A 12,216-nucleotide genomic window follows, 5' to 3' on the forward strand; every position below is an offset into this window, starting at 1 on the left:
TAAATAAAATGTGGGATTCTAGACTGGATCCTGGAATAGAGTAAGATCATTAATGGAAAAGCTAGTGAAATCTGAATAAAACTATAGTTAAGAGTAATGTACCAATGCTAATTCCTTAGTTTTGACAGATGTGCCATGCTTACATAAGATGTTAACATTAGGGGAAAACGGGTGAGGGGTATACGGAAACTCTGTACTATCACTGCCATTTTTTCTGTAAATCTAAAATTACTCCAAAATAAAAGGTTTAGTAAAGAAAAGAAAGTAACTACTAGTGGAATAATTACTTATACTGGAAGATCTAAAATATGCAAACTAGTTGGCTTAACCCAAGAATTCAATATATGCACCAGACAACAACCCGAGCACAAAACTCAAAGCGTATTGTAAGCTCAGCTTGGAAGAGCATGAAATGTTGCTCCAAGTGATATTTATCCCGCCTTCATTCCTCATGAAATTATAGCTTTCACCAACAAAGAAGCGATTAGCCTTAAATATATACATACTGGAAATAAAAGCCAGTGTTTTAGAAAAACATCCATGTACAGCAACAATATGGTTCTACGGTGGGAAATTACCGTATGCCTGTTTACTGGAAAAAAATCCACCCTTCTCTTTGTGTTTATTTATCATGAGAACGTTTCCCCCTTCTAAGAAGACAATGAAAAGAGGAAGTTCTTTAAAGTTCACTGTATAAGGAAATTATCAGAATAACTGTGTTTTTACATTTCCTGCAAAAAGCAACATCTATAATTTGCTATTTTCCCTCAATGTAGTGAGTGAATGAAGCCACACTGGATCCCTGAAAGCAAAGAGCAATCCTGCAAATTCACTGTGGAACTGCACCTCTGCCTAGCATTAGTTACATCCCAGGCACGAGGGATTTAGCAGAAATGTTTTCCATGTGTCAAAATGACCTAGTCTGGAATTAACTACGCCGAGAGCTAGGCAAACAATATCATTTTGATATATTTTACAGTACATTATGAATTGAAGTTTGGGGAAGAAAACAATCTTACTGACTCAATATGTAAAGTGTCAGTGCTGTCCACACAAAAGAGAACATGAGATGACAGACACAGAACAGACTCCATTTACATTTGTTTTAACTACTCCAATGTGACAACACATTTGGAGAGAGGTTCGGAGTGGAAGAAGCAGATGAATTTTTATAACCGACACTGGGAACTCTGAACCTCCTCTATAAGTAATACGGATATAAAATGCTTTTAGTATTTCCAAAATAACTTGAACATAAACTGCTTAAAAAGATATTCTTTTACGTGAAAATCATAACAACTTTGAGGAGGGTTATGAAAAATAATTTTCTAAATGGGATACAATGTCATTCTCAGAGACTGTAAAGGACAATTGGTTCAAAACTAACAGTGACTCATAATTCCCCACAATATCATTATTCCACAATGTTTACTGTATGCTACTATGTATTATACATTGTTTTAGGAATGGGGGAAATAGCTGTGAGCAAGTGGAATATGGTAGATTTGTTACTGGCAAATTAAGGACTAGAAAATAGCTTTTTTTACCTTTGGGGTCAGGGAATTGTAGACAGGACATTTTCTTTCCTCTGAACTATGATTTATTGTCAGTAAATCACAGGACTACCATGCTCCCGATATTAATCCCTTCTCTCCCCAGATTCAGGTAACACACTTCCAACCTAAACATCTACTCCTCTGCTAAGAAGCCCTTATTGGGGCCCCATTTCCTTCCCAAATCAAGACCAAGCTTCTAGCTCTGGCTCTACCTTACCCTTCTGTCTCTACCCCCCACAGTGTATGAGCCTCACACTCTTTTCACTGAGATTTGCCTGCCAAGGCCCCTGAAGACTGGTCTACCTCCACCCCTTGGCATTTTCTATTCCTATCCATCTATCCTTTGAGGCTTAGCCCACATTTGCTGCTCCCCTAGCCGGGACTCCCTCCCTTCTTCCCTCCTCTGCACACTTCGGTGCTACACGTGTCCCTCTTCTATGGGATCCTGTCTCACATTAGGGCTACTGTCTTCCACTAGACTGTGAACTCTGGCTGGAAAGAAATAACTTAACAGGGCAGAGCCCACAGCCATACGAAAATACTTCTTTCTCTCTGGGAGCACTGGCCCTTGCCTCTTGGCCTGGCTAACTTCTACTCACCCCGCAGATCTCTATGTAGGTATCACCTCTTCTGGGAAGCCTTCCTCCATCTTCAGATCTGGATCATCTGCACCCTGACCCCCACCCTCAAGGTGCTGCCATATTTTTAACCTGCCACAGTCTTCACCTGTCAATCTCCCTGCAGAAGTGCCATGGGGTGGGCATGGGATTAGGAGACTATTCATTCCTCGGTGCTGTATTCGTAGCACCTGGCACATAGTAGGTACACAATAAATAGCTGATGAAGTAAGAACTAAGGGTTCAATACATGTTCAATGGATGTGGACACTCCCTCCCATTAGAACATGAAATCCATGAAAAGGAAGGCATTTGCCCTCCATTTCTCTAGCACTGACACATGGGAAAAGCTGCATGCTCGGTAGTTGCTGATAAACAAGCCCCAGACAGGAAATGCAGAGCGATGCCTTCAAGTCCATCCTGTGCTTCCCTCAGAGCTCAGACTTCTCAGCTCAGAACGTACCAGCTGCCCCCACTGTGTGCAGCCTTTGACGTCCTAGATCCCAGCCCCGTGGGATGACTAAAGGGAATAAACACTGACTCCTCCCATCCCACAACTAGGCTCCAGATACCCCAAACTCCTACAGCATGTGATATTGCAGCGGCCTGCAAAGCGGATGTGGGCCTCCAGCCTCTCTGAAGCATCCTGCTCTTGTTCTGAATATAATCTCATCTTCCCTCCCAACCTCCCCTCCTGCCCAATCCCTCTCTCACTCCGTCCTTCCCTTCATCTTGGAGTCCTCTACTATCTGACCTGTTCATAGGATTCCTGGGCTTTTAGGACTAGAAGAGAGCTTCGACACTACCTGGTCCACTGTCCCCACCCCCACCTCCTGTGTTATAGGTTGGGACCTCAAGGCCTACAGAGTGGAGATGCTGCTAATAAAAAAGCTGGGACCAGGACACAGGCCTCTTGATTTCTGGTCCAAGTGACTTCTGCGTGGACATTAAAAGCTTCCTTACGGAGTCGTTTACCGGGCAAAGACGGCTACAGTGCAGTGAAGCACCCTGCTAACAAGATGAATAAGGTGGTGTGTGTGTGCGTGCATGCCTGTGTTTCCCAACACAAACCCCTCATGACCGGGAGACACCTGTTTTCCCTGTACAGTAGCTGGCCCTCAATTAGACTTTCTAATTCAAATGAACACCCCAAAACCTGCCCTCAACAAAGCACCAAGGACCTATTTCCCTTCTGTGAATTTGGTCATAAGGAAAACATACGAAAAAGAAAAAAGGGACCAGCAATCCCAAGCTGGGGACCCAGGGAGGAGACGAGGCAGCTGCTGATGTCCTCCGAGCTCCTAGTCACCCATCTCCTGGGGAACGGCTGTTATCAACAGTTCCCCTCCAACAAAGCACCTCTGGGCTCAGTCAGAGCAACAGGCAGGAATGTGAGCATGGTGATTTCGGCCACATTTGAATGCAGAACTCAAATCCTGCTGCAGTGAAGCCGGGTGGTGAGCACAGACCATTTGGAAACTGATGAGAGGTAGAGACGTTATCCACATTAAAGGGAAACTGGCTCTGCTTAGGGAAGTGCCAGAAGTGTGAGGTGTGCAGGGAGCCACGCTGTAAGTTTTGGGAAACCTGAACAAGTCTGTCTGGCTTTTCGGGGAATGGCTCAGTTAAGATGGTGTGGAGGAGGTGGCCTGGGTTTCCCTTTCCTGAGGCTGCTGGTGAGTCAACATAGAGGAAAGACAAGTTCTGACATTTCATGCAAAGGGGGAAATAAATCAGCATTTCTCTGAAAACAGCATCCATCCCTTTACATCAGGACTGTGCCCTCTAAATAGCAGCAGCTTCTTGAGCATTTGAGTTCTGGCAGGAGCCTCTGACAATTTTCTTATACTCCTGCCCACATCTGCTTTGGACTCCTAACTGTCTGCCATGCTGGGAGAGGGGAAAGATCAGGACAAGAGCAGCATGTGAGAGACGTACAATAGAAGGAAATACAGGGATCAGACAACCTTCCAGGGGTTGAGGAGCATTTCAACTGGGAAACATTCAGACACTGGACACTTGTACAATCATACAAATGTGCAACCCTAGGTAAGGCCCTTCTTGGGGGGGGCCACTCATGTATAAAACGAGAGGGTTCTCCTGGAACTCATCAATGAGCTCGGTAAAGTTGCAGGATACAAAATTAATATACAGAAGCTGGTTGCATTTCTGTGTACTAACAACACACTATCAGAAAGAAAAAGTAAGAAAACAATTCCATTTACAATCACATCAAAAAGAATAAAATACCTAGGAATAAGTCCAACTAAAGAGGTAAAAGACCTGTACTTCGTAAACGCTAAGACCCTAATGAAAGAAATTGAAGAGGACACAAACAGATGGAAAGATATACCATGTTCATGGATTGGAAGAATTAGTATTGCTAAAATGACTGTACTACCCAAGGCAATTTACAGATTCAGTGCAATCCCTATCAAATACCGCTGGCATTTTTCACAGAGCTAGAAGAAATAATTCTAAATTTGTACGGAAACACAAAAGATCTTGAATAGCCAAAACAATCTTGAGAAAGAAGAACAAGCTGGAAGTATTATGCTCCTGATTTCAAAGTATACTACAGAGTTACAGTAATCAGAACAGTATGGTATTGACATGCACGTGCACACATGCACATGCATATACAGAGAACAAAGGAACAGAAGAGAGAACCCAGAAATGAACCCATACTTCTATAAGCAGTTAATCCACGACAAAGGAGGCAAGAATACACTATGGAGAAAAGGCAGCCTCTTCAATAAATGGTACTGGGAAAACTAGACACCTACATGCAATAGAACCAAACTGGCTACTCTCTCACATCATATACAAAAATAAACTAAAAAATGGATTAAAGACGTAAAATAAGACCTAAAACCATAAAACTCCTAGAAGAAAACATAGGTGGTAAGCTCTTTGACACTGGTCTTAGTGATATTTTTTTGGTTATGTCTCCTCAGGCAAGGGAAAAACAGAAAGCAAAAACCAACAAATGGGACCTAATCAAACTTAAAAGCTTTTGCACAGCAAAGGAAACCATGAACAAAACAAAAAGGCCATCTACTGAATGGGAGAACATATTTGCAAAAAATATGGCTGACAAGTGGTTAATATCCAAAATATACAAAGAACTCATACAACTCAACATCAAAAAACCAAACAACCCTATTAAAAAATGGGCAGAGTATTTGAATAGACATTTTTCCAAAGACAACATACAGATGGCCAACAGGCATATGAAAAGATGCTCAACACTACTAACCATCACGGAAATGCAAATCAAAACCACAATGAGGTATCACCTCATACCCATCAGAAGGGCTATCATCAGAAAGACCACAAATAAAAATCAAGTGTTGGTAAAGATGTGGAGAAAAGAGAACCCTTGTGCACTGCTGGTGAGAATGTAACGTGGTGCAGCCACTATGGAAAATGATATGGAGGTTCCTCAAAAACTTAAAAGTAGAACTACCATATGATTCAGCAATTCCACTCCTGGGTATATATCAGAAGAAAATGAAAATGAAAATTAGAAAAAAATATATGCACCCCCATGTTCATTGTGGCATTATTTACAATAGCCAAGATATGGAAGCAATCTAAGAGTCACAATGGAATATTAATCAGCCACAAAAAAGAATGAAATTTGCAACCACATGGATGGATACAGTCAATAACTATGTAATATCTTTGTATGGTGACATATTGTAAGTTGACATTATCAACTTTTCATGATGATTATTTTGAAATGTATAGAAACATCAAATCACAATGTTGTGTAACAGGAACTAACATAGTATTGTAGGTTAATTATTCTTCAAAAACAAACAAACTCATAGAAAAAGAGATCAGATTTGTGGTTACCAGAGGTGGGGGCTAGGGGGGATAGGGGGATGGGGAATTGAATGAAGGTGGCCAAAAGGTACAAACTTCCACTTATAAGATAAATAAGTACTAGGGATGTAATACACAACATGATAATTATAATTAACAATGCTGTACATTATATATGAAATTTAACAAGAGAGTAGATCCTAAGAGTTCTCATCACAAGGAAAAAATTTTTTTCTATTTAATTTTGCGTCTGTATGAGATGAGAGATGTTCACTAAACTTACTGTGATAATCATTTCACAATGTATGTAAGTCAAATCATTATGCTGTACATCTTAAACTTATACAGTGCTGTATATCAATTATATCTCAATAAAACCGGAAGGAAAACAACAACAAAAAATAACATTAAAAAATAAAACGGGAGGGTTAGTTTTGATACGTCTGCTCCAAGATCCCTGCTAGCTCTGACCCCTGGCAACTCAAGGTACTTCCGGTATAAGCTCCCTGAGAACAGGAAGCACATCTTCTTCACACCTGCACCCCAACACCCAGCCCTGAACCCAGCACATGGCATAGGCAGACAGTCAAGGTTTATGGAATGAATGGCATCATCATGTGTGCACTACACCTTGACACTTGCCCTGGGAGAACATTAGCAGACACCCTCAGGAAAAAATGTGGACAAACCAATGAAGAGGGCTGGGTTGGGACTGATTTGATAAAAGTCAATCCAGGGACTTCCCTGGTGGCGCAGTGGTTAAGAATCCACCTGCCAATGCAGGGGACACAGGTTCGAGCCCTGCTTCGGGAAGATCCCACATGCCATGGAGCAACTAGGCCTGTGCGCCACAACTATTGAGCCTCAGCTCTAGGGCCCGCGAGCCACAACTACTGAGCCCGCATGCCACAACTACTGAAGCCCACATGCCTGGAGCCCGTGCTCCGCAACAAGAGAAGCCACCACAATGAGAAGCCCGCACACCGCAACGAAGACCCAACTCAGCCAAAAATAAATAAATTAAAAAAAAAAAAAAAAGTCAATCCAGAAGGCCCATGATCTGAATTCTGAGAACAAGTGAGGTAAATAAAGCATGGTGAATTGAAAGCCAAGCGAGATCTACTCTGAAAGAATGCGAGCTGTCCTGGGAGCCCCTTTTCTCCTACGTGAACCGAGAAACAAGTGGGGGAAGGATGCAAGCCTTGTAACAATTCATTGTTACTTACAGTAAATGTGAGTGTGAAATTAACTTTCCTTCACTTGATTGCATTCTAGAAACGCATTTTTCTTACAGGCACTTCCATTAGAAGATGGCAGGTACATTCTAGGACAAGGCTTCTCAAACTTTAAGTATGCATGCAAACCACATGGCAACCTTGTTAAAACCACATCCTGATCCTAGGTTTAGGCTGGGGCCTAAATCCTGCATTACTGACAAGCTCCCAGTGATGCCAGTGCTGCTGTCAAAGGACCACACTGCAAGTAGCAAGTTCTAACTGTGGTTTTCAAACTCGGTGGCAATTAGAATCTCTAGGGGAGCTTTACAAATTAGGAATCCAATCCACAGATATTCTGATTTAACTGGCATGAATGCAGCCTGGGCATCAGGATTTTTTAAAGCTCCCCAGGTGGATTATATTATGCAGAAAAGTTTGGTGCCTGACAAGTAGTCCTCTATTTCCCTCTATCTGACACAGAAATAAAAGTGTCTCCCTCCAATTACTTCAAAAGCAGCCCCTCTATCTGACGCAGAAATAAAAGTGTCTCCCCCCAATTACTTCAAAAGCAGCGTTCTGAGGACCTAAAATGTAGCCGGTAAACAATCTGTTCTCTTAGCAAGGAAATCAGCTTATTAATAATACCCAGAGTTCCACTTAGACTCTAAGCATGGTTTAGTTTTAAAAAACCAGTTGAATTCTAGTCACTGGTTCAGTTCTACAACAGTTTCTATTGGTCTCTTCAAGGCCACGCCAGAGTGTATTAAATATTTAATCACTCATTCTGCTGACAACGGGCTTACATTACTGATGCTACCTTGTGTGTGACTGGCACCCTTTCCAACTCAGGCCCCTGGCTGCCACCCTGACCCAGGGAAGGTTTGGAAGAGAACTACCTCTTCTTTAGGCTTTGCACAGAGTGGATTTCAGCAAGCAACGGGGAAGACACAGAAAGAACACTTCTGGATCACTGTTGTGTTTAAAGTAATTCCCAGGAAAACCAGGCATAGTATATACTGTAAACACAAAAACAGAGCCAAATACAAATCAAACTGAGATTACTGTATAGATTATTGTGGACTATTTACTCTCTGTTTTGTCAGGGAAGATAATAAAGACAAGACTCTGTACACAGACAATAAGTTCTCCTCCATATTTTTCTAAACAGACATCACAAACATTTTAGAACAATGTTCTTCTTATATATCTACGGTAAAAATACAATCAGGTAATTATTAGTAAATGAATAACACCCTATAACAGATGTACACATCTCCTCATTTGGAAGGAGAATTTCTCCCACGTGTATTATCTCCAGCAAAGAAAAGCGCCTCTTTTGTCCCGGGACTGTAGCTGATAGATCCCTCTACTTACCAGTATAGCTTGCAGAATAGTTGTTTGGATCTAAAAACTTCTTAACCAGCTCACAATTAGACAAGATATGATTTGTGGTGATAACGTTGAGATAGTTCTGAAGACCTTTCTGCCTCTCAGCTATGAACTCACGATCCATGTTACCAATCAATTTTTTGGGAGGAAGAGGTAGACTTAGGCCTGCAATCTTTAATTAAAAAAAAAAAAGTATTATACTCATGTCATCCCCAAATAAGATACATTATCAGAATCCTGAGCCATCATATTTCATTAGGTCTAAGGTATTTTAGGATGCATCCTAATTTGTCAAACTATAAAAATGTGAAAAACCGTAACAACTAAGAATTGATAAGATGCTTTATTCAGCGTAGCAACTTTAAAACTTAATTTTGTAATGTGGTTTTCTTTTTATCAAACATATACATGAACATAATTTCAAGAGTCAAATAGTTCTTTTTTTATTATTACTAGCAGTCCCACAGTGCTCCTACTACCCCCCCTCAACAGGTGACATATCCATTCCCCACTCCCCAGAGGCAGCCACATTCAACGCTTTCGGCTGATCTTCTGGAATAGGGGACTGTTCACATTGTTATGTCTTGATTTTTCACTTTTAGGCATTATCTGTAAGTTTCTAATTATGGAAGATTAGGATTAAGTTCTCTTTCACAATCCTAATCTCATTCCATACACGTTCTATTACTACTCCTTCCAATATAGTGATGTTATAATTTTATTTAGTGCAATATTCATATTTACATTAGGTAAATGATATTCACAACTGAGCCAAAGAGCATGCTTATTATTCCTTTCTGTCAATTAGTAGTCTTTTTAAGTTTTCTATTCAACTCCAAACTCTCCGCCTAAGCCTTTTCTCAACACATTCAGATACAAAGATGTATCAATTTTATCTTCTTAAGGAGTACCTTCCAGAACCCACCAACATGCTCCAAGCAGGACTGGTGGTCCCTATACCTGCTGCAAAGCTGGCATCCTGGGACCTCCCTTCACCATCATGCTGGAGAAGTTTTTGCCCTTTCTCCTGCTGAACCCCATTTCTATATCCATACCTGCCCTTTTCTTAGATAATTCCCTGACTTTGGGTGGAGATACCCTCTGTCAGCTTCCTAAAAAGGGAGCAAGGGAGATAAGTGTTTTGAAACGTTGCATGTTAAAAAATGTTTTTATTCTACCCTCACACTTGATTGATAACGAGTCTTGATATGGAATTCTAAGTTGGAAATACATTTCTTCCTCAGAATTTTTAGGAGCTACATTATTGTCTTTTAGTTTCTGGTGCTGCTGTTAAAGCTTCAAGCAGTAGATTCTTCATTCTGGTTTTTTTCTCTCCCTGGAAGCTTGTAGGATCTTCTCTTTGACCTCGGTTTGTGAATTCCATGTGCCTTTATATGGCTCTATTTTCATTCTCTGTGCTGAGTACTCGGCCCTTTCAATCTAGAAACTAATATCCTTACATTCTTTGGTATTTTCTTGTATTAGGTCATTATTTCTTCCTCTCCATTCCCTTTGCTTTCTTTTTCTAGAACTCCTGTTTTCCAATGTTGGACTTTCTGGACTGGTCCTCTATTCTTATCTTTTCGCTCCCATTTTCCACCTATGTTAAACATTTTCTCCCTGGGATATTTCCTCTATCTTTCAGCCCTTCTAAAGAGTTTTCATTCCTACTGTTATCTTTTTTACTTCTAAATACTTTTCTTTCCTTAATAGCATCCTGATGTAATGTAATGCAATTTTTAATCTGAGATTATAAAAGACAATTTTTCTAAGAACCTGTGACCTCACTCTCTTTAGCTCTTTCCTCTTAGGCTGGACAGATCCTCCCCAAAGAATCTTCCAGTCTCCTGCCTGGAGGGTCTACGCCTGACTGCCAGTATTCTGGGAGCTGAAAGGAAGAAGAGGGCTTGGCTGGGGGTAGGGGTGGGGAGTAGTCAGGTCTCCTGTTTGTTATGTAAATTTTCCAACTATGCCTGCATTCTCCAGTCCAAAGACTGTTCTACCCTCCCTAGAGAATAAACTCAGTTTTTCTACTGGAGGGAGAAGAGCAGCCATAAATTGCTCACATGGGGAGACTTGGTGATCTGACTGCTTAAACATACTTTCAACTCCTGATTTTAGCTTGACCTCAGCCCAGGCTGCAGGCAGCAGCTGGTGCTGTCAATTGCTAAATCTTTTGGAGGTTCTGTAGTATAAACTGGGACCCAATGGGGTTAGCCACCCTCACTGCCATCTCAGAATTCTGCCTTCCCATATCTGCTTAATTAGTTAGCTCTCATCCATTGGATTTTCAGTTTCAAATGTTTTTGTTGTAGTTTTCTCCTCTCCTATTCTATTTGTCCTTGAGGGTGTGTGTGTGTGTGTGTGTGTGTGTGTGTAAGATCAATTTACTGTTGTTTTAGAGTGGCTTCGGGAGAGAGGAAAAGTAAATGCGGGTGCTCAATCTATCGTTTTCCAGATCATTTAAAACTTTGAGTCCTGGGCTTCCCTGGTGGCGCAGTGGTTAAGAATCCACCTGCCAATGCAGGGGACAAGGGTTCGATCCCTGGTCCGGGAAGATCCCACATGCCGCAGAGCAACTAAGCCCGTGTGCCACAACTACTGAGCCTGCGCTCTAGAGCCTGCGAGCCACAACTACTGAAGCCCAGGCGCCTAGAGCCCGTGATCTGCCACAAGAGAAGCCACCATGATGAGAAGCCCACGCACCGCAACGAAGAGTAGCCCCCACTCACCACAACTAGAGAAAGCCCGCACACGGGAACGAAGACCCGATGCAGCCGAAAATAAATTAATTAAATAAATTTAAAAAAACAAACTTAGCATATCCCTCAATTATAAATGTAGGCCATAAACCTGGTATTATTAGCAATATCTGACTTTTGCCACTAAAAGAAATCACAGATATTTAAATATTAAATTATAGTGGCTGAAGATATCTTGAAATAAAAATAACAAACAACAAAAAAACTTTATAAGTCCTTTTTCTCTTTTGGCCACACCGAGCGGCATGCAGGATCGTAGATCCCAACCAGGGATCAAACCTGGGCCCCTGGCAGTGAAAGCACGGAGTCCTAACCACTGGACTGCCAGGTAACTCCCTATGAATCTATTTTTTAAACTTAAAAAAACAAAGTGTCAGATTGGTATCTTAATTTAATGAGCAAAACTGCTTTCAAAGAGCACTGCTAGTCTACACTTGTACGTAGATTAGAGCTGTCCAAGTGGCATGTGTATTGATCAAGGGGAAGGTCTAAAGAGAAGGGCATCTTGAATTCAGACAAGCATGTCATGTAAATCACCCATGTGAATGAACCTAACTTAGCCTGTTCCACTCTGTTGTATTTTTCAAACAATGCTGAAGACCTTGAACTTGATATTGGGCAAGATGAAGAGGTTGGTTGACAATTCTAAATTGCCTATTTCTCCAAAATATTTATGAAAATATGTCAGAACATACTTAGAGTGAATTTTCAACCATGGCAAAATTCATTGCCAGATGACACACTTCAATTTCAGGTTGTTTTCCTCACTCATACAATTAGGCTTTACGTAACAGCAGCTCCTTTATTAGCTAAATACAAAGCATACTTATGAAGAAAGCACATC

The 12,216-nt window shown here is 41.2% G+C and overlaps 1 protein-coding gene across 29 annotated transcripts in view; it reads right to left on the minus strand.

Annotated features, from left to right (window-relative positions):
- PXK (PX domain containing serine/threonine kinase like) overlaps positions 1-12,216 on the minus strand; it is a 75,280-nt gene that overhangs the window by 31,357 nt on the left and 31,707 nt on the right. For all 29 annotated transcript variants that reach the window (XR_009566036.2, XR_009566035.2, XM_060308909.1 and 26 more), the window contains one exon: positions 8,596-8,782. Coding sequence is in view for 27 of the 29 variants with exons in the window: in XM_060308909.1 (XP_060164892.1) it covers positions 8,596-8,782 (187 nt within the window). In the remaining 2 variants the exon portion in view is untranslated. The remainder of the gene's footprint in view (positions 1-8,595; positions 8,783-12,216) is intronic.

The sequence above is a fragment of the Globicephala melas genome, chromosome 11 (genome assembly GCF_963455315.2).
Source record: "Globicephala melas chromosome 11, mGloMel1.2, whole genome shotgun sequence".
NCBI lineage: Eukaryota > Metazoa > Chordata > Mammalia > Artiodactyla > Delphinidae > Globicephala > Globicephala melas.